Source organism: Silurus meridionalis, chromosome 9 (genome assembly GCF_014805685.1).
Source record: "Silurus meridionalis isolate SWU-2019-XX chromosome 9, ASM1480568v1, whole genome shotgun sequence".
Taxonomy (NCBI): domain Eukaryota; kingdom Metazoa; phylum Chordata; class Actinopteri; order Siluriformes; family Siluridae; genus Silurus; species Silurus meridionalis.
The window spans coordinates 13,949,432-13,971,947 of NC_060892.1; the positions used below are offsets into that span (position 1 = coordinate 13,949,432).

Below are 22,516 nucleotides of genomic sequence, written 5' to 3' on the forward strand. Positions count from 1 at the left end.
ACAAGACGTCTGCATGTGTTGACATGCACAAATGCTTTGTCGATTCGCTAAGAAGGCTATTAGCAATCTAATAAATATTAATGAGCAGCAGGGGTCTGCTTTATGAATGAATATTAATAACAAGTGAGGAGAGTCAGTCAGATCCACCTGTGAGATGCAAAAAGCAATAATAATAAAATAAAAAAAAAAAAAAAAAAAAGGCACACTATTGTAATTTAGGTATAATTTCAAAATGTCTCATGAATATTAAAAACATGCCTGAACCTAATAGGTCCATTAAAGGCTGAGAGAAAATTCATAGTCAAGCAATTAGCATAATGTAATTTTTACTAATTAGACTGAAAATATGCATACATTCCTGTGTTCAGATAATTTAGCTCAGTCCTGTGCTTTTGATGCTTGCACCTCACACATACAGTAGTAGAGCAAAACCGATAAACAAAATTAATTTAATGGTTGAGATTGTTTGAGAAATTTTCTTAATAATTTAGTACAGTGGAACCCCGTTGTACGAGCAACCTATAGTATGAGCAAACGGAGATACGAGCAAACTCGCTCGCAAAATTTTACTCTGTTTCACGAGCAAATTTCGAAGGCACGAGCAAACCCACGCTGCCGGTTCCCCGTTTTCGGCGGAGGGTCGCATCAGTCGCTTAGTTGATGACGTATCACTCGTTTGCTGTCGTTGTTCAGTGCAGCAAAAACGTAACTGTGGCAGCGGGGGCGTGGCCGAGCGGCGGTTTGTGAATGGAGGGTGGGTCCGGGAGCAGATAGGCAGGGTAATTGCCTCACCTGAAGTTAATGTGACCTAATGATTGTTCTCTCTTTTCAAGTGATCGGAGGGTGCATTTAAGGAGGAGAGCGTGTGTGTGTGCATGCGCACGCGTCAGAGACGTGCTGAGTGGGGCACTAAGCAGACCGACACACAAAAAAAAACAAACAAATAAAAGTGGCTCCCGTATTCATACGCTCTCCCACAGTAACTTTTTTTAGTTTTATATTTTTATTTCACTAGAAATCTTGAAAAATGTCTCCCAAGAAAATCAGTGATGGTGCTGTGAAAACGAAAGTAAATAGAATTACCATGGAAACCGAGGAGGTTATGAGCATGGTACGCGTCTCACACTCGCAATCAACCACTATCACATGAGTAAGTGTTAAATTATGTTTATATTATGGTAATTTGCGGTGTATTTATTTTGAAAAATAGGCTACAAATACTTTTTAAGTGCAGAAATAAGTGATCGGATGAGATCTCGGAACGGATTAAATCACTTTTACATTCATTCCTATTGGGAAAATCAGTTCGAACATACGAGCAAATGGACCTACGAGCAATTTTCAAGAACGAATTATGCTTGTACAACAGGGTTCCACTGTATTGCCAGTTCCCACCCAGCAGCGAGGTTCCCTGGTGGTCTAGTGGTTAGGATGCGGCACTCTCACCGCTGCGGCCCAGGTTCGATCCCCGGTCAGGGAACGAACCCCAGCCATTAGGGTTGCACAAGTCTTAGTGCCGGTCCCAAGCTTGGATAAATGGGGAGTGTTGTGTTAGGAAGGGCATCCAGCGTAAAGACACGTGCCAAATGAAAACATGCGGATGATCCGCTGTGGCGACCCCTAATGGGAGAAGCCGAAAGAAAGTTCCCACCCAGCAGCAAATTTTCCCTTATCATATACCAATGACCAACTGAGAGGGGTCGGATTAGCATGTGATTTTTTCCTCTGAATCATATGAACAGAACCTCTGCATCTTTTCTGCCCCATTCTGCATGCATAAGCTCATAGATGCCCCTGACTAGCAAGTCTCACAATGACTCAGACCAGAGGGTAGTCATAGCGTTTCTCTTGGCAGCACTGCTTCCAGTACATGTATGTGTATGTTAGATTTTTTTTGTCCAATCAGATTTTAGCCTCTATGTGCTGCCATGTCAATCTAATCTGTACCATCCTTCCCATCCTGAGAGTACTCTTAGCTTTTGAATCGTCAGAATACAGATGGTTAAATCAATCAAAAAAGCATAAATAAATAAACAAATTAAAAATATAATAAGGCATGTAGGTCTGAATACATACAAAAAAATAAGTCTCAGAACTACAGCATTAAAAAAAAAGAGCATTAAAAAAAAAAACAGAATAATTAGAATTATTTGGAAGCTGTCAGTAAATGAATCAATAAGCAGTGGTGGGCGGTCAGGGCCAGCAAAGCCTTCTCTGCTGGCCTAAACACTATCAGAAGCACTGACCTACAAAATTCTTATTTTTTTTCTCCATGAAATTGCTTTAATTTATTCCCAACAGTTTATTCTCTTCATTTCGTAGCGTTTCTCTTGGCTGCACTTCTTCCAGTACGTGTATGCTAGATTTTTTTGTCCAATCAGATTTCAGCCTCTATGTGTTGCCATGTCAATCTAATCTGTCCAGAACCTGCAAGATCTGTTCTGCTGGCCTTTTTTTTACCCTAGTCTCCTTAATAAATAGCTCTGTTTCTTTAATCGGTGAGATTTCATATTTCATTTTTCTGTACTCTGATTGGTTTGTCAGAGGGAAACCACGTGTGTAGCTCTGCACACATTAATACATCTGAGTTTTTTTGGTCTCGGAAATCCTTTAAATAAATTTTGAAGAAAAGCTATACATTGTGAGAGTATATATACATCGTGGTCCGCCGACCCCGAAGCTAGCTAGCGTGTCTCAGCCCGGGAAAGCGTTTGTTCTCCACTTCCAGACCAGTGAATACGAGCGGTACCACTGGATTACAGCCTCTAAGGAGCTGTACAAATTATGATTCTGCATCTTTGGTTAGTAGGTTGTATTTTTTTTATGTTTCTGTCATGTTATTAGACAAAAATTGATTCTGAACTGCTCCAGATGATGTAGGTGCACAGTTGTGGTGGTAGTGTAGAGGTTTGGAGTTTTCTTAACTGGGTTTCTTGCTTTTTCTTGTATTCACCCTCTATATGTAAAATGCCTCTCTTTCTGTAATGTCACGTGTTGTTATATTGCGTTTTTTTACAGTATTTATGGTTTCTATAATCGTGACGTGATAGTAGTGGTATTAAGAGGTGGAATAAGTCGGGTAAATCAATAAGTATATAAATGTCTAGTTGAAGGTTGCTTTCACAACTACTGGTCCATCTGGAAAGTGTAAAGCTGCACAAAATTAATACTTTAATTTTGATATTAATTAAACAAACTCTAAAGGGAAAAAAATTTGTTTGGGTGTGTAAGGCTCAAAATCGTACGTAAAATGTTTTTATTTATTGGTCAGATTAAATGCAATGGAATAAAAAAGGAAGTGTGAGTAGAAATCACAGTGAATAAAAAAACAGACAGTGTTAAAATATTGTTATTGTCACTGTAGTGACATTTTGGCACAGTTTAGGCAGGACTCTAACCTGATTCTAGGCAGGTAGACTAGGTAGATTCACTTACTCATAGCACTAAAAACACTCAAAACACTAATGGGTGCTCACAACAATACTAAACACAGCACACTTAGAGAGCTTGTGTGATTAATAACAGAAGGGTGTCAGTACCATACGTTGAGCCTCTTGCTGAAGACTTTGATACTGTTAAGATGTGTGATGGCACGGTCAACAGCATACTCATCTCCCATCTCCACCAGGGCTGTTCCAGGAACGCTCTTCATGAATTTTACCTGAAAAAGAAAACACCATTTTCAGCAACGCACATAGATTATTCCTTATAGCTTATTGATTAGTCCATCTTTTAGCTTGACTTCCATTAGACAAAAAGTCAGTAATGACAAAACACTGCAGCACTGTTCCTCTCATGGCCCACTCACCTTCTCAATGTTACCATAGAGACAGAAGAGGTTGAAGATGCGGGTGCAGTTCATCTTGGTGGGATGCAGGCCGCTCACCATGGCAACAGAACTGGAGGAGTGGCCAATGTAGGAGGAGGTCTGGGGCAGAGGGTACGCCACAACATCAGGTACCTCATGAGAACTCCTCTTAAACCTGGTGTTACTGGGCAGAGGCAGCAGGGGGCAGTGTGACCCTGGGTAGCCACAAGGGGGGGTAAAGAGAAAGGAATTGCTGTCAGTCGCCCACGGCAGCTGTTAAGATTCTGGTGCAATGCTTCAGAAAACCAAAAAAGAACGAACGAGCAAGAGAAATTACACACTATTTTCTAGTCTGATGCACTCCCGTTCCCGTGCAGGTCCTACTAATTACACCGTGCTTAGCAGAATACTCTCATCTTTCCCTCCCTCCCTCAACATGACATTTCTCTGCTGCATCTCTCCTCCATCTCTCTCTCCCTTTCCTACATCTCTTTCCTTCTGCCTCCCACTTATCTGCATGACAGTGGATGAGAAAGCTTAATCACTCGAACTGAGTAACAGCTGCAGAGCGACAGGCAAGGCAGAAAAAAAAGACAAGATAGAGTGATGGAGACTGACCATAACCGTTGTCGCCATACGAGGACGGATGCTCCCCCAGGATGGCCTGCCTCTGTCTACCTTTACCACGCTCTGTAATCAGAGCACAGAGAAGAAGCACAATGTGGGGTGTGAAAGTGCTGAAGAGCCTTAACAAATTCCATGAAGAACACAAACACACACACACACACACACACACAATCATCACAGCTGGATAACCCATGCATAAATAAATAGATAGAAAGGAATAAGAGATGAAGTGTGATGAGATGTGAAATGGCAGTGAAAACACAACCGCAGCAAAAATGTAGGTGACGAGACAAAAAACGTGTAATTTGCCTTTGTAACTAAGAATTGGTAACCCTTTTTTATGCTCCAAATTAAAACATAAGTAATGATAGTAATATGAATAACAATATCAATAATAATAATGCATACTTCATGAATATTATAATAATAAGGTCAGTCTAGACAGTCACGATTAAAAGCATATAAATATTTCTCTAAAATATACATTTACCGCAAGGCCTAAACTCCTACACTTCATGCTTTCTTCAGTTTTATATTATCAAAATTCTGGGACACCTGAAAATGAAATCTTGAACACTGACTAAACATAGAACATTATTATCCTGTACAACACAGTAAAAACAGGTTTGGCTTTATTAGGATACACCTTACATCTATTAATCTTTAATAGATAATAGACAATCCTAATAATCTTTGTGTTTAATGAAATAACAAATATGTGACATTTTGAATCAGGACTACACCCTAATACACAGTATGCATAACATTTAAATATCTTAAATTGTTCCTAAACAACTAAACATTTTTTCTTACACAATTTCATTGGAAAACATTATACAGTGTTAAAAATGTATCCAAACATGCATTTGTTTCTGTGCAACCAAACATCATCTACGCAATACCTACTATGAATTTTTACATATTAACAATGTTAAATTTTGTACTTGATTTATTTAATTCACTTCATGCAGAATGTTTATTAACTAGTAAGCTCACTAAACACTCAGTAAACAGTAAATAAGAGTGTATAAAAGTGTCATTTTATACATTCCTACACATACTTTTTATAACTATCCTGCCAGTTTTGAGAGAACGGAAGCAAGTTTTACACAACCTCGAAAAATAATAGTAATAACACCACAGGGCATTTTATTCCCCAAAATGCCAGACAAAACCATATATAACTCTCAGAACATTAATTGCAATCCTGCTGTTTTTTTTCCCCTCCAACATCTGTTCCACCAAACTCCAAACTCATTTACAGGATATTCCCAAACCTGAAACAGCTTTCTTACTCAGTTAATTATAATAGGGCTGATGTTTTTACCTCCTCTACATAAGTACTGAGCACAGGTGCACCTCAGGCATGTATTCTGAGTCCACCTGTTATTGTTTTCAGGCACATGAGGATTCTAATTTAATTGGTCGATGAGATAACAGTTATTAGTTTTTATCAGTGCAGAGGATGTAAACAATAGACAGAAGTCTATTTTGTAAGGTGTGACACCTTGTGTTGGTTTAACACACATTAACAAAGCAAAAGAAAGTGTGACACAAAAGAGAATAGAAGTTGTATAACTCCATTTGTATATCATAATGCTGCAGAATTTGTGAATCAAATTGGTCAGAAAGTGTTTCTTTTTTTTTTTTGACATGACAAAGCTTTCTGTAAGACGTTTTAGGTCAGTCAGTCTTGAGTGATTAGTGATTAAGTAACATAGGCTTCTGCCACAGGAAAGTGTTCAGGCATGCTTTTCAGTTTTATCTCCAGTTCAGATTTACTTTGTTACAATTGTTGTTTTTTTTTTTTTGTGGTATACAAAAAATGGTCAAAAAGCATAGCAATTTTGCTCATTACATATCCCAAGTTCCTCTTTCTCACATACTGATGAATATCTATACATGGACGGGTGATCGATAAAAAAAAAAAAAGCTCTTTATCCTCCTACACTCAGGCAGACAATACTGTATACAGTTGAATTTTAGCAATATGTTAGCGTCTGTGTAACCGCAGGACTTATTATTATAACAAGAGTCATAATTAATTATTTTATTCAACTGCTTAATCTTAAGATTATCATGTCTCTGTTTTATTAAACATCTTTCATGTATCTAATATTATCTTTTTAAATATACTGTATATTTGTCACTTTTTTATATCTAAATGAAGGATTTTTAAGGATTTTCAATATCAGTAAAAATTAGACTGGATAAAAAATGTATTATAAGACAATTAGGAAGGACAAGAAAACAAAAAAAAAACTGCATTGGAGGCAAAATGCAAAGCAGGACCTTGGACAATAATTCTATTTTCTTGTTCTCAAACTGCCCATAATAAACAATGTTTGTACAGTCGTGTCTTCCTTGCAAATCAGGTCAAGCCACTTGACAGGGCACTGCATCAATAAAAAGGACAATCCAAAGTAAAAAGTTAGAGAAAGGATATTCATGTCCAGCTGTGTTTCAAAAATAAATATAAATAAAAAAAGTAAATATTCATGGAGTTATAAGAACCCAGCTGTGCACAGTAAACAATGTTTAAAAAAAAAACTTTTCCCCCCGATAACCGTTTTGTCTGCGCTCACAATAACACAATAAGTGCAACACTGTCTTTCACATCCAACTGAAAGCAAACAGCAGGATGGAGGAAGACAGGCTGTTAAAATTGATAAATTCCTTAATAAAATCAATTAAGCACAAATGCTGAAAGTTCATTTCACAAACGCAGGAGGACGTTGTCTTGCTTTTTCACAATCACAATCGCAAATGCCTTGTTATACTGTGCTGTTTTGAGATTTTCACAGAAGAAGAAAAAGCCAAATATGTGATGAGGATTTCCACACTGATGCAAAGCGCCAGGCATTGTTATACAGCTTCAAAGCTAGCAAAGGAACAAAGTCTGTCTCAAAACTGTCACAATGGAGGGAGAACAGAGCCGAGTGTGCTGTGTCTCTTTCCATTTCTCGCCTTCTTCTACTTTCTGTTTTTTCTCTACTTAGCTCTGGAGGCCTACAGGGAGAAGTCGTGCAGAGCGATGCTAATTGCTACAAAATGAGCGGGTAACGGTGGGAGTTTGCAGGCACCACCGGTCTCTTATTTCCACGTGGTGCAGGTGGGGGCCATTAGGATTCAAGGTGACCTTCACACGCCAGATGTCGGGGACCTGTTCTACTAGTCTCTTTTTCAAGCAGCCTTGGATATCATTATTTCGGTTCTTAGTTCAATTCCAGTGTCGGTTCTTTGTTCTATTTTTCCACCTCCACAGTCTCAAAAGCTTAGTTAACGATTGGGCTGTCTTGCCATCCAATAGCACCATTAAATCTGTGTTTAGTCAGCCTTGAATCTGGTCAAGCACCAGCTGACCTTGATGTGTGTGTGTGTGTGTGGGGGTGCAGAAAGGTGGGTGGAGAACTAAACAAAATCTCTAAAGGGACTCACTGTTTTCAAATATAATCAATATACTGCCAGGTGTTACTTAGACTGTAGGAATGAAGCTACCTTGCAAAACTATATATATATATATATATATATATATATATATATGAATGAAACGGCCTTGATGTACATTTGTACATTTTTCTTGATGCTTTGGCCAGATGTACTTCAATATATCCAGGCCTCTGACGAGCATTTCTTGTACACCTTTGTGATGCTTGTAATTTTACAAAGTGCTGACTGAAATACTTGAGCCCCAATGGGGAAAAACAGCAAGGGAGGGATAGAATGAGGTGGAGAAAGAGGTATTCCTTTTATTGCTGGCAGCTCCATTAATATGCTTTTATTTATTTCCCTACTCTATGATTCAATTAGCATCCAAATACCTGCATCCCTTCTGTACCTCCACAACAAAAACTCGATTGCTAAACATCGCCGGCTCTCCGGTGATAAGGCTGTTTATCTCTATTTGCTGAAAGAACTGTGGGGGTATCGGCAACTGCAGCAGTGCCTCTGTGATCCAAGCCATTCATAAGCTGCCTAATCACATGCCCTTGCTATGTATTTCTAATGTTTCCAAGACCATTTCACCTCCTTCTTTTTACCCGCTCACCATGCATCATTCATCTTTTTGATCTTTCAGTGATGCTTTCTTTTCCTCCCTTCACTTTCAGGTTTCCATTATTATCACACAGCCTTCTGGTACCAAGAGCCAGATCGAATAGTAATGTAAAGACCTTGATGGACTGTCAGTAGTGAGTGTTTGGGGGGGGGGGGTGAAGGTGGTGAAGGTGGTTAGTAAGTGGGCGAAGCGCCACGAGCGGGCTGGGTGCTGAGGGAAGGCGTGGCTGATGGTTCCCTGACAATTGTCTACATCAGAAATATTAGCACACTTAAAGGTTAATTAGCATGTTCCTTTGGGGGAAACTCTTAAAGGTGCAAAGTCACACAAATGGTTTGCACCATTAAATGTTTCATTTTTTCCTTTTTGTTTCCTAGAGTGAAAGATTAAAGGCACGTTAAGGACGTCTAGAACACAGGTAACAACAACGTTTTTTCGGGGGTTTTTTCTAAGTAACCCGTAACAGTACTTCACAGAAGTGTAAGAAATTCACTTAGCACTAGTTAAAGAGTTTGGTTTATTCCTCTGGGAAATTCTTAAAGGTACTGTGAAGACTCTACAAGAGAGTTAGCGCCACCTAAGGGATTTATGGTGGGTTCCTTTGGGAAAACCTTTGAATACTTTTTTCTAAAGTCTTCAAGGTCACAAAAGCAAAAAAATTAAAGGAGGACAAAGAAAGAAATATTCTCTCTTCTGCAGACTATGCTGACAAAGGTATACCTGACCTGTCCTTCTTTAAGTAGGGCACACTGGTTTCAGCATGCCTTACAGGCATCTCAGCCTAGATGAAGGATCGCCATCTCTATCTCAACCTGCTAGAGTCAAAAAGCTTCTTGTCCTGCCAAAAACTCCTTCGCCTCAGTACTTCATCACCACCCACCTTGACCTCTCTTTATTAAATCAAGGTCGATCCAGCTTTCAGCATGAAAGCATATTCAGGCGATCTCCTGGTTTCTACAGATATGATCTATAATATCGAGATGATCAGTAAAAAATCTGTTGAAATATGAGACCTGACTCCTTCTGCAGTTTCTTGGTAATTTACAGCTGACACCTCATGGGTCTTGTGCTTTTTGACCCTTTCAAAATACATTTTCAGACATTCTATTTTGGTTTTCTATCTTGGTATTTTTAAAGTTTATTAACTGTAGCACACATTTAGGGTCTTTGCCAAGCTAATTATTCATATTTTCCCCAGAATATTCTCTGAATTTGAAACATTTTGGAACAGTTTTGGATTAAATGCCTAGCTGCTGAAGTGCTATATTCCCACCTAGCTTACAGTGTGTATTCTAGTACACATTCCATATCCTATTCCAGATGTGGTAAACAAATATATGATTAGAAAAGCTATTTGGCCTGATACTCATTTCAGCATTTTTTTTATCTACTAGCATGTATCAGTGATATATTTTTTTAATTTAATCACTTGGGACAAATAAGATATTACCACTCTAGTATATATGATTAGCCAGGAGCATTCAGGGATCTGCATGAAAGCTCCTCCTATTATGTAACACCACACTACATTCCTCATATTTCTTTACTCCAGTCTATGTGCCTGTGACTGTCTCGGTATCTCCTTCAGATCAACCGGTGCATATTTTGCTTTGCAGTGCTTGTATCATTGTCAGCTCATTTACCATATATATGTTGGTTTCTATTCTGCTTCAATGAGAAGTTGAATCAGATAAAAGGCATCTCTCAAAGGGAATAAATATAAATGTAAATGTGCTTCCAGCTGAAAGGATGCAATTGTGGACCACACAGCATTTTTTTGGCTTTCACACTTTTTATAACCCCAGAGAAAAAAAAATTACAAGATTGAAAGAAATTTCAGAACACACGTAAAATAAAAACATGAAAAAGACATAATGAAGATGAAGGAAAGACAGGGTTAATAAGCAAAGATAGGCATGCATTTACACTCACGCACACACACACACGCGCACACACACTCTCTCAGACCGGTCTCTTACCTCGTCTGACCAAAAAGGGTTTGGTGTAGTCCCAACTGTCGTTGTCGTTTCTGATGACGTTGAGGCGTGAGGGCTAAAATGAGGGAGGGAGAGAGAAAGCACAGCGGCAGTGCATGTGTGTTAGGCTCCACCGGTGTGTGTGTGTATGTGTGTGACTGTGTGTAAGTGTGTGCAGGAGTATGTGTGTGTGTGTGTGAGCGCTGCAGATTTACCCGAGCGTACTCGATTTTCAGTGTGCAGCAGCCGGCGTATATGTCGGCTCCATTGAGGGCCGCTTTGGCCTTCTGGGCATTCTGGACCGATTCAAACGTGGAGGACAGCCAGTCAAGGAAAATCATAACAAAGCCCAAGTCACTACAGGCATCTAAGCATTTAGGACTCGATCCCGACAAAAACTAAGCATAAACCGATAACTAGTTATGCACTTCTGCCTTCCATTTGACAGGTAATAAAAAAACAAAAGAGAAGAAATTTTGGGAAGCAATTGTGTACTCACATAACATACCCAGTCAAAAGCTTTAAAATTACATCTATGACAATTTTACTGTAGTGTTTTTAGTGTAGTCTTTTTTGGCTAGAGAGGTTAAAAAGATGACTAATATGCTTGTATACAAGCTAAAAGAAAAATCATATAATTGGTAGGGCTGCACGGTATATCAAAATGTTTGCTATTTTGCAAATGTACATATTGCAATATGCATTTTTTAATGTGGGCTCCCAACATCTGTCTGTCTGTCTGTCTGTCTGTCTGTCTGTCTATCTATCTATCTATCTATGTAAAAGTTTTCTGCGGAATGTATGGCAGCAAATCTGAAAGCGGCAATGAAGCTCACGGCTTACTAAAGATTGAGCGTTTAATTAAAACAGATATACTTGCACGCTTTTTTGAATCCCTAGTTAATGCAAAATATCTATTCTGTGTGCAATATATAATCTGTATATAAATAAATCAAAATCTGCATGCAAGGAAAATCATTCCCCACTCTCACAAGCCGCTCCATTTCTGAACTATGGTAAGATATATGAAAACACGAATACTTTTTTGCCAATAATTTGTTGAAGAGTTTACTAGCTAGCCTCAAATTTTTATGAATTTAATAGATACATATATATTTTCTCTGGAAAATTATACATGTACATATTTTTTTTGTATGTATGCTAATCATATAGTAATATCTGAGGGGTGTGAAGGGTCGAAAATGTATTCATACTGAAAGTAATGCCCTTTCAAAAAACCCACCCATGAAAACTAAAAATATAAAAAAACGACATTTCTGCAACTTTACAGCTTTTCCCTCACTTCATACCTCGTCAAGCAATATAATTCATTGCCCTTGTTTACTCTCTCATAAGACGTTTTCAAATGCAATTGCTTATGCTTTTGAATTCATGTAAATCTTCCAATGTGTAAGTTTAACATATCTGGTAAGAACAAAGAAAAATATACTCTCATCACAAGCTGAAATCTGTAAGCAAACATATGCAGGGGACAGTAATTCATAAACACAACAATGTGGGTTGCATAGTGGTCAGGCAAAGTCAAAGCCAAAGTGAACTGTAGAAACAATTTCCCAGTCCATATGTTCAAGCCACTGTACAAAGCATCTTATTGAGCATGAAGGCAAAGCCAAGATATCAACATGTACAATAGTGAATACTACAATACTTCTGGCTTTTGTCTAGTTTGATGAGCTGCAATAAGGGACTATTAGATATAACCCCCACAGCACGACCACTAATAAATCTCAAATACCTTTGAATATTCACTATGTAATATCTATCCAATAGATGCTTCACTGAGTAGCTTTTGAAGTCGCTGTGTAAATTAGAGCAAAATCAGAGAGAACAATTTGGATAAGTAACCGTCTAGCATTACACACAGATAAGGAGAAACATCATATTGATGAGATTTTTTTTTCTTCCTCAGCAAAAGTCATCTTCTGCCAGACCTTTCTTCCTCCCCAACAATGACTACACTACACAGCTAGGAATCCCGTACTCCTTAATTGTCAAGCTTCTCAAACATAACAGACGATGAAATTCTGCAAGTTATCCAATCTTGCAATCCCACCACCTGCCCTCTGGATCCAATCACTTCAACTACACTTCAGACCATCTCACAAGACCTCCTGCCCTTCATATCCACAATCATAAACGGGTCCTTAACATCTGGCAATGTGCCAACTACCTTCAATCAAGCAAGGGTCATTCCCATCTTTAAGAAACCTGCTCTGGATCCATCAGACATCAACAACTACAGACCGGTATCACTTTTCTCCGTTATTTCAAAATCGGAGCGCACTGTTTTTTAACCAACTGTCTCTCACAGAACAACCTTCATGATCCAAACTGTTCTGGCTTCAAAGCGGCACATTCCAGACTGTTTCTGAGAAACTGAATGCTGCTCGATTAGCCAAGCTGTCCTCTGTACTTATCCTCTTTGACCTTTCAGCAGCATTCGACACAGTCAACCACAAGACTCTCTTATCTACCCTCAGGAGCCTCAGTATCCATGGGACAGCAAGGGAATGGTTTGCTTCCCACCTGGAAGGTCACTCATACCAGGTAACATGGTGGGGGTCCACATCTGCCCCATGCAGACTCTTCACTGGTGATTAGTCACCTCCTTTTTTCCCTCCATACCGACTCTATTGATGAAGTCATATACTCACATGGGTTTTCACCACTGCTATGCTGATGACACTCAACTCATTTTTTATTTTCCTCTGCTCGGATCTCAGCATGCTTGACAGACATATCTACATGGATGAGTGCTCATCAATTAAAACTCAACCCCAGCAAAACAGAACTGCTGCTGTCATCCCAGGTGATTCATCTCCAGGTCAAGATCTCTGAATAACTCTTCATGACTCTCTGCTCTCCCCTTCAGTCACAGCTCACAACCTTGGGGTAACTATGGACAATCAACTGTCCTTCCTTCACATGTTGCTAATGTGGCTTGTTCTTGTCGATTTCTTCTCTACAACATCTAAAGGATTCAACCATTTCTGTCCACACAGGCTGCCCAGGTGCTTGTTCAGTCTCTTGTCATTTCAAGACTGGACAACTGCAACTCTCTGCCAGCTGCGTTTTGAATCATTTGCAGTGGACGAATAGCGTTCAGAGGTAGACCTGCCAGCAGAGATTTGCAGTAGTCCACTGCAAATGATCCAAAACGCAGCTGCACGACTTGTGTTCAATCTGCTGAAGTTCTCCCACACCACCCCACTGCTGCACTCCCTTCACTGGCTTCCAGTAGCTGCACGTATTAGATTCAAAACACTGATGCTTGAGTACAAGGACAAAAATGGATCAGCACCATATTACCTCAGAGACCTCATCATACCTCGCAGTGCACCACGCTGTCTGAGATCAGCGAAATCTCTGGCTAGCTTCAAGCGATTGTTGAAGACCTACCTCTTCCCGAAACTCTTAAATTAGCACTTCCAAAATTTGCTTTGTAAAAATCAAGAGTTGTAGCCTAATTTATCTTAAGTTTGTAATCTAGTGTACCAGTGTAGATTTTTTCATTGCTAGAGACTCAAAGCACTTTTATACGTGGCTCTGGAAAAGGGCGTCTGCTAAATGCCACAAACGTAATGTAAATGTAAAACTTCTGGTGAAGCTGAGCATCCAATCAATGTCAGGCTTCAGTGTGCACAAGACTAGCAGACTTAATAGACTTAGTTGGCGTAGAGTTATGAATGCATGTTATGGATACAGCAGCACATCATATTTTCAAATTAGAACCAAATGTCACAAAAACTTTAATGCAACGTATCTGTTATGTGACAATCAGTGTGACGTCTCATTTTAACTGTCGCATCTCAGTCAAAGCTACTAAGTAGACAAACGTCATGGTCATTCATGTTGAACATAATTAAACAAGCTAAAAGAAAATGCTGTGTGTAGGGCTGAAAATGTACTCATCAAATAGTATTCACCTGACTAAAGAACCATATAGTGGACGATTTCTTCTAAATTTATTGCCATGTTTCGGTTTAGCTAGTAAGACAGGCTATGTTAGCTGCTAGTCACTTAGCTAGCTTACTCTTTTAAAACTGTTTTATTCTACCAGAGAGGTTAACATTTGCTCATTTCATTTCCAGAGTTATAATGATCTTTATTTCATCCGTATTACTGATACTAAATCTATCCTAGCTAGCATTGGGGATTATCAATGGAGTGTTACAGGTTGTATTTCCTGTGAGCCACATTTTTTTATTAGCGCAACAGGTGCTCTGGGTAACAATGTTCCTTAATAAATAGACGAATAAATAAATACCAAGTTTTGAGTGAAAGCACTCTTTGGTCAACAATGCTTAGGACATGTTCATTTCTTTTCTCAAATCGGTTGCCAAATGACCTGAATTTCCTATTTAGCTGCATGTGATATGCACATAAATGTATTTCCTTGTACCAGAACTTGTACAATGACAGTAAGGCTGTATCTTATCTAATAAGATGAGGTCTGTGTAAAAGCATGGGCTGGAAATGTGTGTCAATAAATGTCCAGATGTTATGTATATGCTCGATTTTCACACAAGCACAATTCCCTGTAAATGATCCTCCTGTGTGCTTCTTTCCAGTAAGGATATTCCACCATGGCCTGAATTCCGTTGCGCTTGAAGATGACGATGCGCAGCACGTTGCCGATTGGGTTGCACACTGTGTATAAAACATCCTGTAACATGAAACAGAAAGAGTGTTCCAATTCAGAAAGAAGTACTTAATACATAATCATCTACAATGTGCACGTCCATAAATCACCCATCAGTGTGCAGTGAGTAGAAATAAATTGCATTGGATTTAGAGCAGCAAAGCATCTCTTCAGCTTATTAATCAAGCCCAGTGTCTTTTGATATGCAGATCTATTTCTATTGAACGCTCCACACCACTTAACCTAACGCTACAGCAGGGCCTATTATCAAGTCTCGCCTGTGAATGTTCAGGACACTGATCTATAAGAGAGTCCAGCAGGGGTTTCAGCTGACGATTCCTAAGGCCGGAACTCACATAACGATGATCAATGAGGTTTCGTCTGACTAGCCATTAGTGAGATTAGTGCACTAGATGATTGTCATTGTTAGTACTCTTGATTTTTTTTTTCCAGCTTTCAGGCGATGGGGTTGAGATAAGGGACCAGGGTACGTTTCAAGGCTGTTTGCTATTGATTTGGCATTGTTGTAGTGAGCCTGGTGATTTAGCAATGTGTTGGAGATGAACGAGTGCAGCAGTCACAGAAGCGGGTGCAATTCAAACGGATTCAAATTACAGCACTAATGAGTCTAAATATCTGTCTTGGGTTTTCACCTTGAAAAAGACATTCAGTGTGATTCCACCTCAGTTTGGAGACTGTTGTTCCCTCGTTGCCCATGGCACCCAGATTAAAAATTTCCCTTTGTCACTTCCTTCTTAGACTTTCGTGATGACTTTATGTTTCAGAGCGTTTTTCATAGTGCAAAAATATTTTCTTCAATGCAGAGTTTTCAGTTTTCTTTTAGCCTTTTTTAAAAGGTCATGACATTAACTAAGCCATGAAAATGTTGTAGCATGCTGTGAGATAAGGCAGGAAGCCAGTGAGGGCACCATCAGCCACAGACATCATCAAAGTCAAAGTTAATTTCGAAGGGGTCGAAGCACATAGAGGGTCAACTAATAGGGGCTAACACAAAACATGTGACCACAGTAGGTATACAGGTGAACAAAGACACGCAAAATTTAAAGGCAAAATATCAATTAAACTCCTTGTTGTCATGGGAACCACAATGTAAAGGAGGAATCATATGATAATCATTTCATGCTAAATGTCACAAGTCTTACTTATTGCAAGAAGTATAGCAGAATAGCGACATGTTTTTTCTCAAATATATTGTATATTTTTACAGTTTTCCAGATCTGTACCTAAATGCATTCAGATTCCAGGCCAGAATTATTGTTCACAATTAATTGTTGTTATTAATTGTTCACTGCCAAACAATAAGGTTGTAAGTGTTTTTATTGCCCTGTTGTTATCTGTAAATGATGTGTCAGGTTGACAAAATGCAACCAAATGCTGTGGGAACAAGAAATATTACAGAATCTAAATGATTAGTTAAGTAATTGTGAGGTAGCATATTAGGCTACATGAATCCTTCACCTCTCCTTTTGTTTGAGAAGTAGATACTTGATGGCTGACTTGATAATACAGGACGTCTTGTTGCTATAGTAGTACTGCTGCTTAGAGTCACATGAATGCAATGTAACAGGTCTGGGATACACGTAAACGACTAAGCAAGGCATGCAATGAATTTCACTGCCTCATACTCACTGTAGTGATGGGGTAAAGAGGGTTCTGAATGGAAAGCAGCAGCACTTTGTTTCCACTGTTGGGGTCGTCTGCGTTTGTGGGCCGTGTGATGCGCTTGCTGGTGGAGTAGTTGAAATAGGCTTGCTGTCCCGCGATGTACACCGCCTCTCTGGAGCCACAGCCCACACAGCGATCAGCGCTCTCTACATCCTCAAACTCCACCAGAGCCTGACGCTTAAACGGCATCATCATCACGTAGCTGTGAGAACAGATGGAAGAAGTAATCGTTTTTTAACATTATTGGTCTTTCTCTGTACATTAAATTTAATTTCATTTTTGCAATATGAAATGCACAAGCAGGATCATTTATTCCATGGCAAATATGACAAAATATTTCCCCGGACGGATTTCAATGACGTGGTGAAAAATGAAGGTTGTGACAGCAGTGCCTGAACTGTGAACATTTTTCTGTTCCTTTCTGTGTACCTCCAACATCAAACTCAAATCATTTCTTTGCATAACATACAAATTGTTTTTCATAAGAAGATTTGCATCAGTTGACCATCCTCATGTATAAGCGGTCTTATCTTTAGTCTCACTCATTGAATGGCGTTTGTAAACTCAGGATTCTTAACTGCAATAGACACATTCCTTATGGAACGTTCTCATTGAATTTGCATTGGAAACTTTATTGGAAGTACAGTGAAAATTGATGAAAATTTTTATGATAAACAGATTGCATGTAGGGTCCAATTTCTCTAGTAACAATGTTTTGAGTTTGAGTTTGAGTTTTCAGTGTCTCCATAGCCTACAGGATTTATTTGCACTTTTTGTATTCTTAGTCACATGACAAGACAAAAAAAACCAAGAAGGAATGGTTAAGAAAAAATGAAATGATCTTTAATATAATCATTTAATAATATTTTAAAATAGTAACTGCATCATAACAGTCTGTTATTTCGTTTTTTATAACAACACTTTCTGCTATGTTTATTGTTTTATTTTATGGTGGTTCAATTTGAGCTTCATGTAAGCCCCAATTACATGCTGGGCTTTAGATTCAGGAGCACCAGAAATATTCATGGGGCTTTATATACAAAAAATATTTCACATGATTGCAGCATCTCATCTTACATAAAATGACTCATGGGATCCTTACATGGGATGACTCATTAATTCCCATTGTAGCACTGAGGGAATAAAAAAGAACTTGGAAAATTTCCATAGTGGTATAAATTTTTACCATTACTAAAGTGAAGATTCATTACAGTAAACTAAGATCATCTTGAAGTACTATTATTTTCTGTTCTTATTTTTGACTTCCTGTTTCTTATATTTAACTTGTACACACTAACTTTGCCTCGCTACAGTCTCAAGTTAACGTGGCACTTCTGGGAAGGATCTCTTGTGGCATAAATACAATGTCGCAGCCCGCTGCTTCCTATAAGACATTCTTACAAAGTCCTTCGTTGATGTTCCTGTCGGCCTAAAAATACCCTAATGCGCTACTCTATTTCCACTCAGCTGCACCGGAAAGAAGCATCGGGCTTAATCCCGTGCCATCCGATACCCTCCGAACATCATTATCACACACTGACCTTATCCAGGATATCTAATGGCAGGGGAAGAGCAATCATAACGTTTCATGATACGGCACTTCACACACGCTAAACTCTCTTCCTGGATATCTACACAAATCCCCTAAAATACTATTAATTCCAATGTAATGTGACCTTCAGTTTGAACTACATAAATAAAAGCAACATGAATTTTGTAAACTCAAAGCTCAGCAATATAACAATAGATTTAAATGGAGGATTCATGAATTAGCTTGGACATGTCTAAGATTATGTTACAATGTTTTATACATAAAAATGAGAGCTATTAAGTCCTTCACACTCCACATGGTGGTATAATTAAATACAACCCTCACTTTCAGCAGTGAGGCCAAAGCTTCCTGGTAATATTGTTAAACAAAGAATAAAAACAGAAAGTAAAGTCCTCCTAAATAGCTGACACTTAAGAGCTAGAGAATGATCTCACTGGTGCTGTTAAATTCTTTAAATACATACAGATTGAACAGAGCAATAAGAAGTAGTCAAAAAATACACATTATATCATGCATTGTGTCATAGGTCAAGAGGTTAAACAGATGCAAAAGCAGTCAAGCATTTTATTTGAGGCGCAGGCAGACAAATCCAAAAAGTAAATCGTCCCCAGAAACAGAAAACAGACAAAACTCATTTGCGAACAACAATAACTTAGTAATTCAAAGAGCATGAATGGTGAAACAGAACAATATTGAAAACCAAGAAATTATAACACACATCATAGTCACAGTAACGACAGGTGGGTAATGACAATACTTTAACCTGAACAAAGGAAAAAATAAGGGCTTAAATATAGCCAGTGTCCAGTGAGTGGACTGAAAACAGCTGGGAGTAATTGAGACAAATGAAAGAGACAACTATTGGCAGGACATGGTTCGAGGGAGAAATTCCTCACACAATAAGGAATAAAGCATTACAGGGCATGCTATTATAGGAAAATAATCAATGTCAAAGTGCTATGATGCAATCTGATAAAAAAGCGGGGTTAGTATTTCTCACCCTGAAAAACACTTAGAACACATCTTCTTATAAAACAGGAATTTGCCAGTCTTTACTATTTGAATGCATTATCAAACATCATACTTGATGTACTGTATAGTTATTTTTAATGTTGTCAAGCATGTGAAACAAGCTTGTTCCTATTGTATCATCACCAGCAATAACTGTCCAGTCAAAAATGTAGCTTGTTTTGTTGCCAAGAAACAAGACACTTGTTGTCCTAAAGACTTACTTATGGAGGAAAATCTACTGCCTATCGCAAAACAATAAAACTGACTGGAGACTCCTTTCACTGAACCAGAGCTATAGGGTTAAAATGCAAAAATAACAAAGCCCGTGGCTCGACTAACTATTTTACTATGTGGATCATTCACATTTTGACAGATCAGACAGAACATGGCCACAATCTTTGTACTTCATTTTGAATATGTGATTTCCTGAGTAGAAGCTCAACGTTGCTTTAAATCAATTGTCTTCCAGAAATAATTTGTCTGGTACATTATCCACAGCAAATAATTAAATTGCTAAAATGCTGCACAATAAAATTAGGTTGCTATGTTTTAGAATCCAAGTACAATAAAAACAAGCTGGTGAAGGAACAGCCATTTGTAGCTGCTGAAAGATAAGTGTTGTTCCTTAAACAAATTGAAATATAATTGTGGGATACTGCTGTCTATAAGAGGAGTAAAAGACACTGGATGTGCTTTTTTTGGAGTGACAACATTGTGTCGAGCCACATCACCTCTTAACTCTAACCGCACATCCTGTTGACAATAGAGAAGACCGCTGAGTAGACATTCGAAGAGTTTATTTAAAGAGTTTGAGTATCCTGATCCAAACAAGATCGCAACACGAATTGTGTCTGTGTATTATCGTCATTTATACGCTTCTTGTGCTCCACTTTATTTCATGAAAATTTCCCAAAGGAACTTGTTTTAAATTAACCCAGTTTATTACTGCACTATATCCACTGCCTTCATCACATCCTTATTAAAGTTCATTGGTATTCATTACATCCAGTAGATGCCTGCACTGGATAGGAAATATCCCTGATAGGACTAGTCACTAATTTGAAGCCTTTAAATTATTAAAACCTTACATTTAGCATCTTGTATTAAAATAGAAATATGATTACACACCTCTCTATAATTTATTTGCCTGTACCAGAAGTGGCCAATTCGATCCCATTGATATATTTGATCAAACAAATGTTTTTGATCTTACTGAAATATCGACTCCACTGATGCCATTGAGCTTTTTGATCCCACAGATCACATTGATCTTATTCATCTTATTGAAATAGAATAATCTAAATTGATCAAAGCTTGAAAAAAACATTTTTTTTTTACCAGATGTTTCCAAACTTCTCCAAAGCCTCCACCAGGTCAGCTTCCACTACCGACTCACACAGTCCCCGAACGTGGACCACCGGGGATGGCGCAATCCTGTGGGTCTCATCCCCGTTATCCTGCAAACCAAGAAAACACAGTCTTTCAGAAAAGAGAGTGGAATAGAGCAGCAGTTTTCGACTCCTCTTGCCTCAGGAGCCACATTAATCGTTCATGATTAAACTACAACTGAAATGCAGTTTAACTTACAAAGCTTCTAATTTATGTCACAATATGAACAGCGCAGTCACAAGCAAGGTCCTATTCATGCAGTGAATCCTTAACTAAAATAAGCTGTTCATTTAATTTTAAGCACTGCAGAAGCATCCAAACAGATAAATTCCTACACAACAAAAACGTCATCTTTATATTACTTAATGTAGTATTATTTCTGTATGTAATACCGGGACAAACGAACAAACGAACGAACGAAAGAAAGAAAGAAAGAAAGAAAGAAAGAAAGAAAGAAAGAAAGAAAGAAAGAAAGAAAGAAAGAAAGAAAGAAAGAAAGAAAGAAAGAAAATAAATGAGGGAAAATGTAAGAAACTGAAGGAAAGAAGCTCAGATGCTAATTTTATTTGAATTTGACACCTGCGACACAAAGTCAGAGACTGAGACCCAAACACAATATTTCATACTTTAACATCTCACTAGTATTTTTGTCAGCATGATCTCAGAGAGCATTTGTCTCCTGTAGGAGGTCAGGGTCCAGTAAAATCATGTTTTATGAGCTGAAAATAAAGGACAGCGACAGATATAAAGAACTCTGCGGACAATTGGCGGCCTTGGAGCTTCATGGTGTGTGTGTGTGTGTGTGTGTGTGTGTGTGTCAGAGAGAGAAAAAGAGAGAGAGAGAGAGAGAGAGAGAGAGAGAGAGAGAGAGAGAGAGAGAGAAAGAGAGAGAGAGACTGCAAAACTGTCATGTAGGAAGCCTTGTAACACTGAACATTGATATTGATGTAAATGTGAGATACTGACATGAGAGACAGACAGACGTTGCATTTCAAACACATACTTTACTACACCACATGATTGAGTCTAAGGTTTACAGTCTCAATTAATCAGTGAAGCAACTCCATTCAGAACGAACATTTCAAATATTGTTAACTCTAACATCACTTCAACAAAAAAATAACTTATTTATTAAAGTATCAAAGTAATGAACTTTCCTAATAAAACAAGCTTTTCTTGTTCAAGTGTATGGATAAGGAAAAGGCATCGAAACTTTCTAACATGAACTTCTGTTCCTCTTGAAGCCAAGCACACACATAAATCTTTCCCAGAATTTACTTCAGAAAGCAATAATATGGAAATATTACTATAGTGAACACCAGGACTCGCTCGAGGCTTACATAATGATGATGATAAATAAATAAACAAGACAGAGGGAGAAAGGTGAGAATGAAGAAAGGAAAGTAAGAAAAATTAATAAAAAAGTGAAAGCTGAGAAAGAAAGAAAGAAAGAAAGAAAGAAAGAAAGAAAGAAAGAAAGAAAGAAAGAAAGAAAGAAAGAAAGAAAGAAAAAGAAAGAAAGAAAGAAAGAAAGAAAAAGAAAGAAAGAAAAGGAACGCACGCACACATCAGACTGAACTGATTAGTTCATTATAGTAGCAGTGATTTCAAGCTTCTCCATCTCTGTACCTTTCTTTCTATATCTTTGGCTGTTTCTCTTCATTTCTATCCCCCACCATCCCTCTCTCTCTCTATCACTGTAACTTCCTCTTGGCCCCTGAATTCTCGGTTCCTTCAACAAGCCACA

The 22,516-nt window shown here is 38.3% G+C and overlaps 1 protein-coding gene across 1 annotated transcript in view; it reads right to left on the reverse strand.

The window, feature by feature from the left end:
* LOC124391251 (heterogeneous nuclear ribonucleoprotein L-like) overlaps positions 1-22,516 on the reverse strand; it is a 67,777-nt gene that overhangs the window by 7,931 nt on the left and 37,330 nt on the right. The window contains exons 2-9 of the mRNA XM_046857717.1: positions 20,719-20,837; positions 16,782-17,019; positions 15,070-15,155; positions 10,684-10,780; positions 10,472-10,544; positions 4,427-4,498; positions 3,809-4,023; positions 3,540-3,661 (exon numbers count right to left, since the gene is read on the reverse strand). Of these exons, the coding sequence (XP_046713673.1) occupies positions 3,540-3,661; positions 3,809-4,023; positions 4,427-4,498; positions 10,472-10,544; positions 10,684-10,780; positions 15,070-15,155; positions 16,782-17,019; positions 20,719-20,837 (1,022 nt within the window). The remainder of the gene's footprint in view (positions 1-3,539; positions 3,662-3,808; positions 4,024-4,426; positions 4,499-10,471; positions 10,545-10,683; positions 10,781-15,069; positions 15,156-16,781; positions 17,020-20,718; positions 20,838-22,516) is intronic.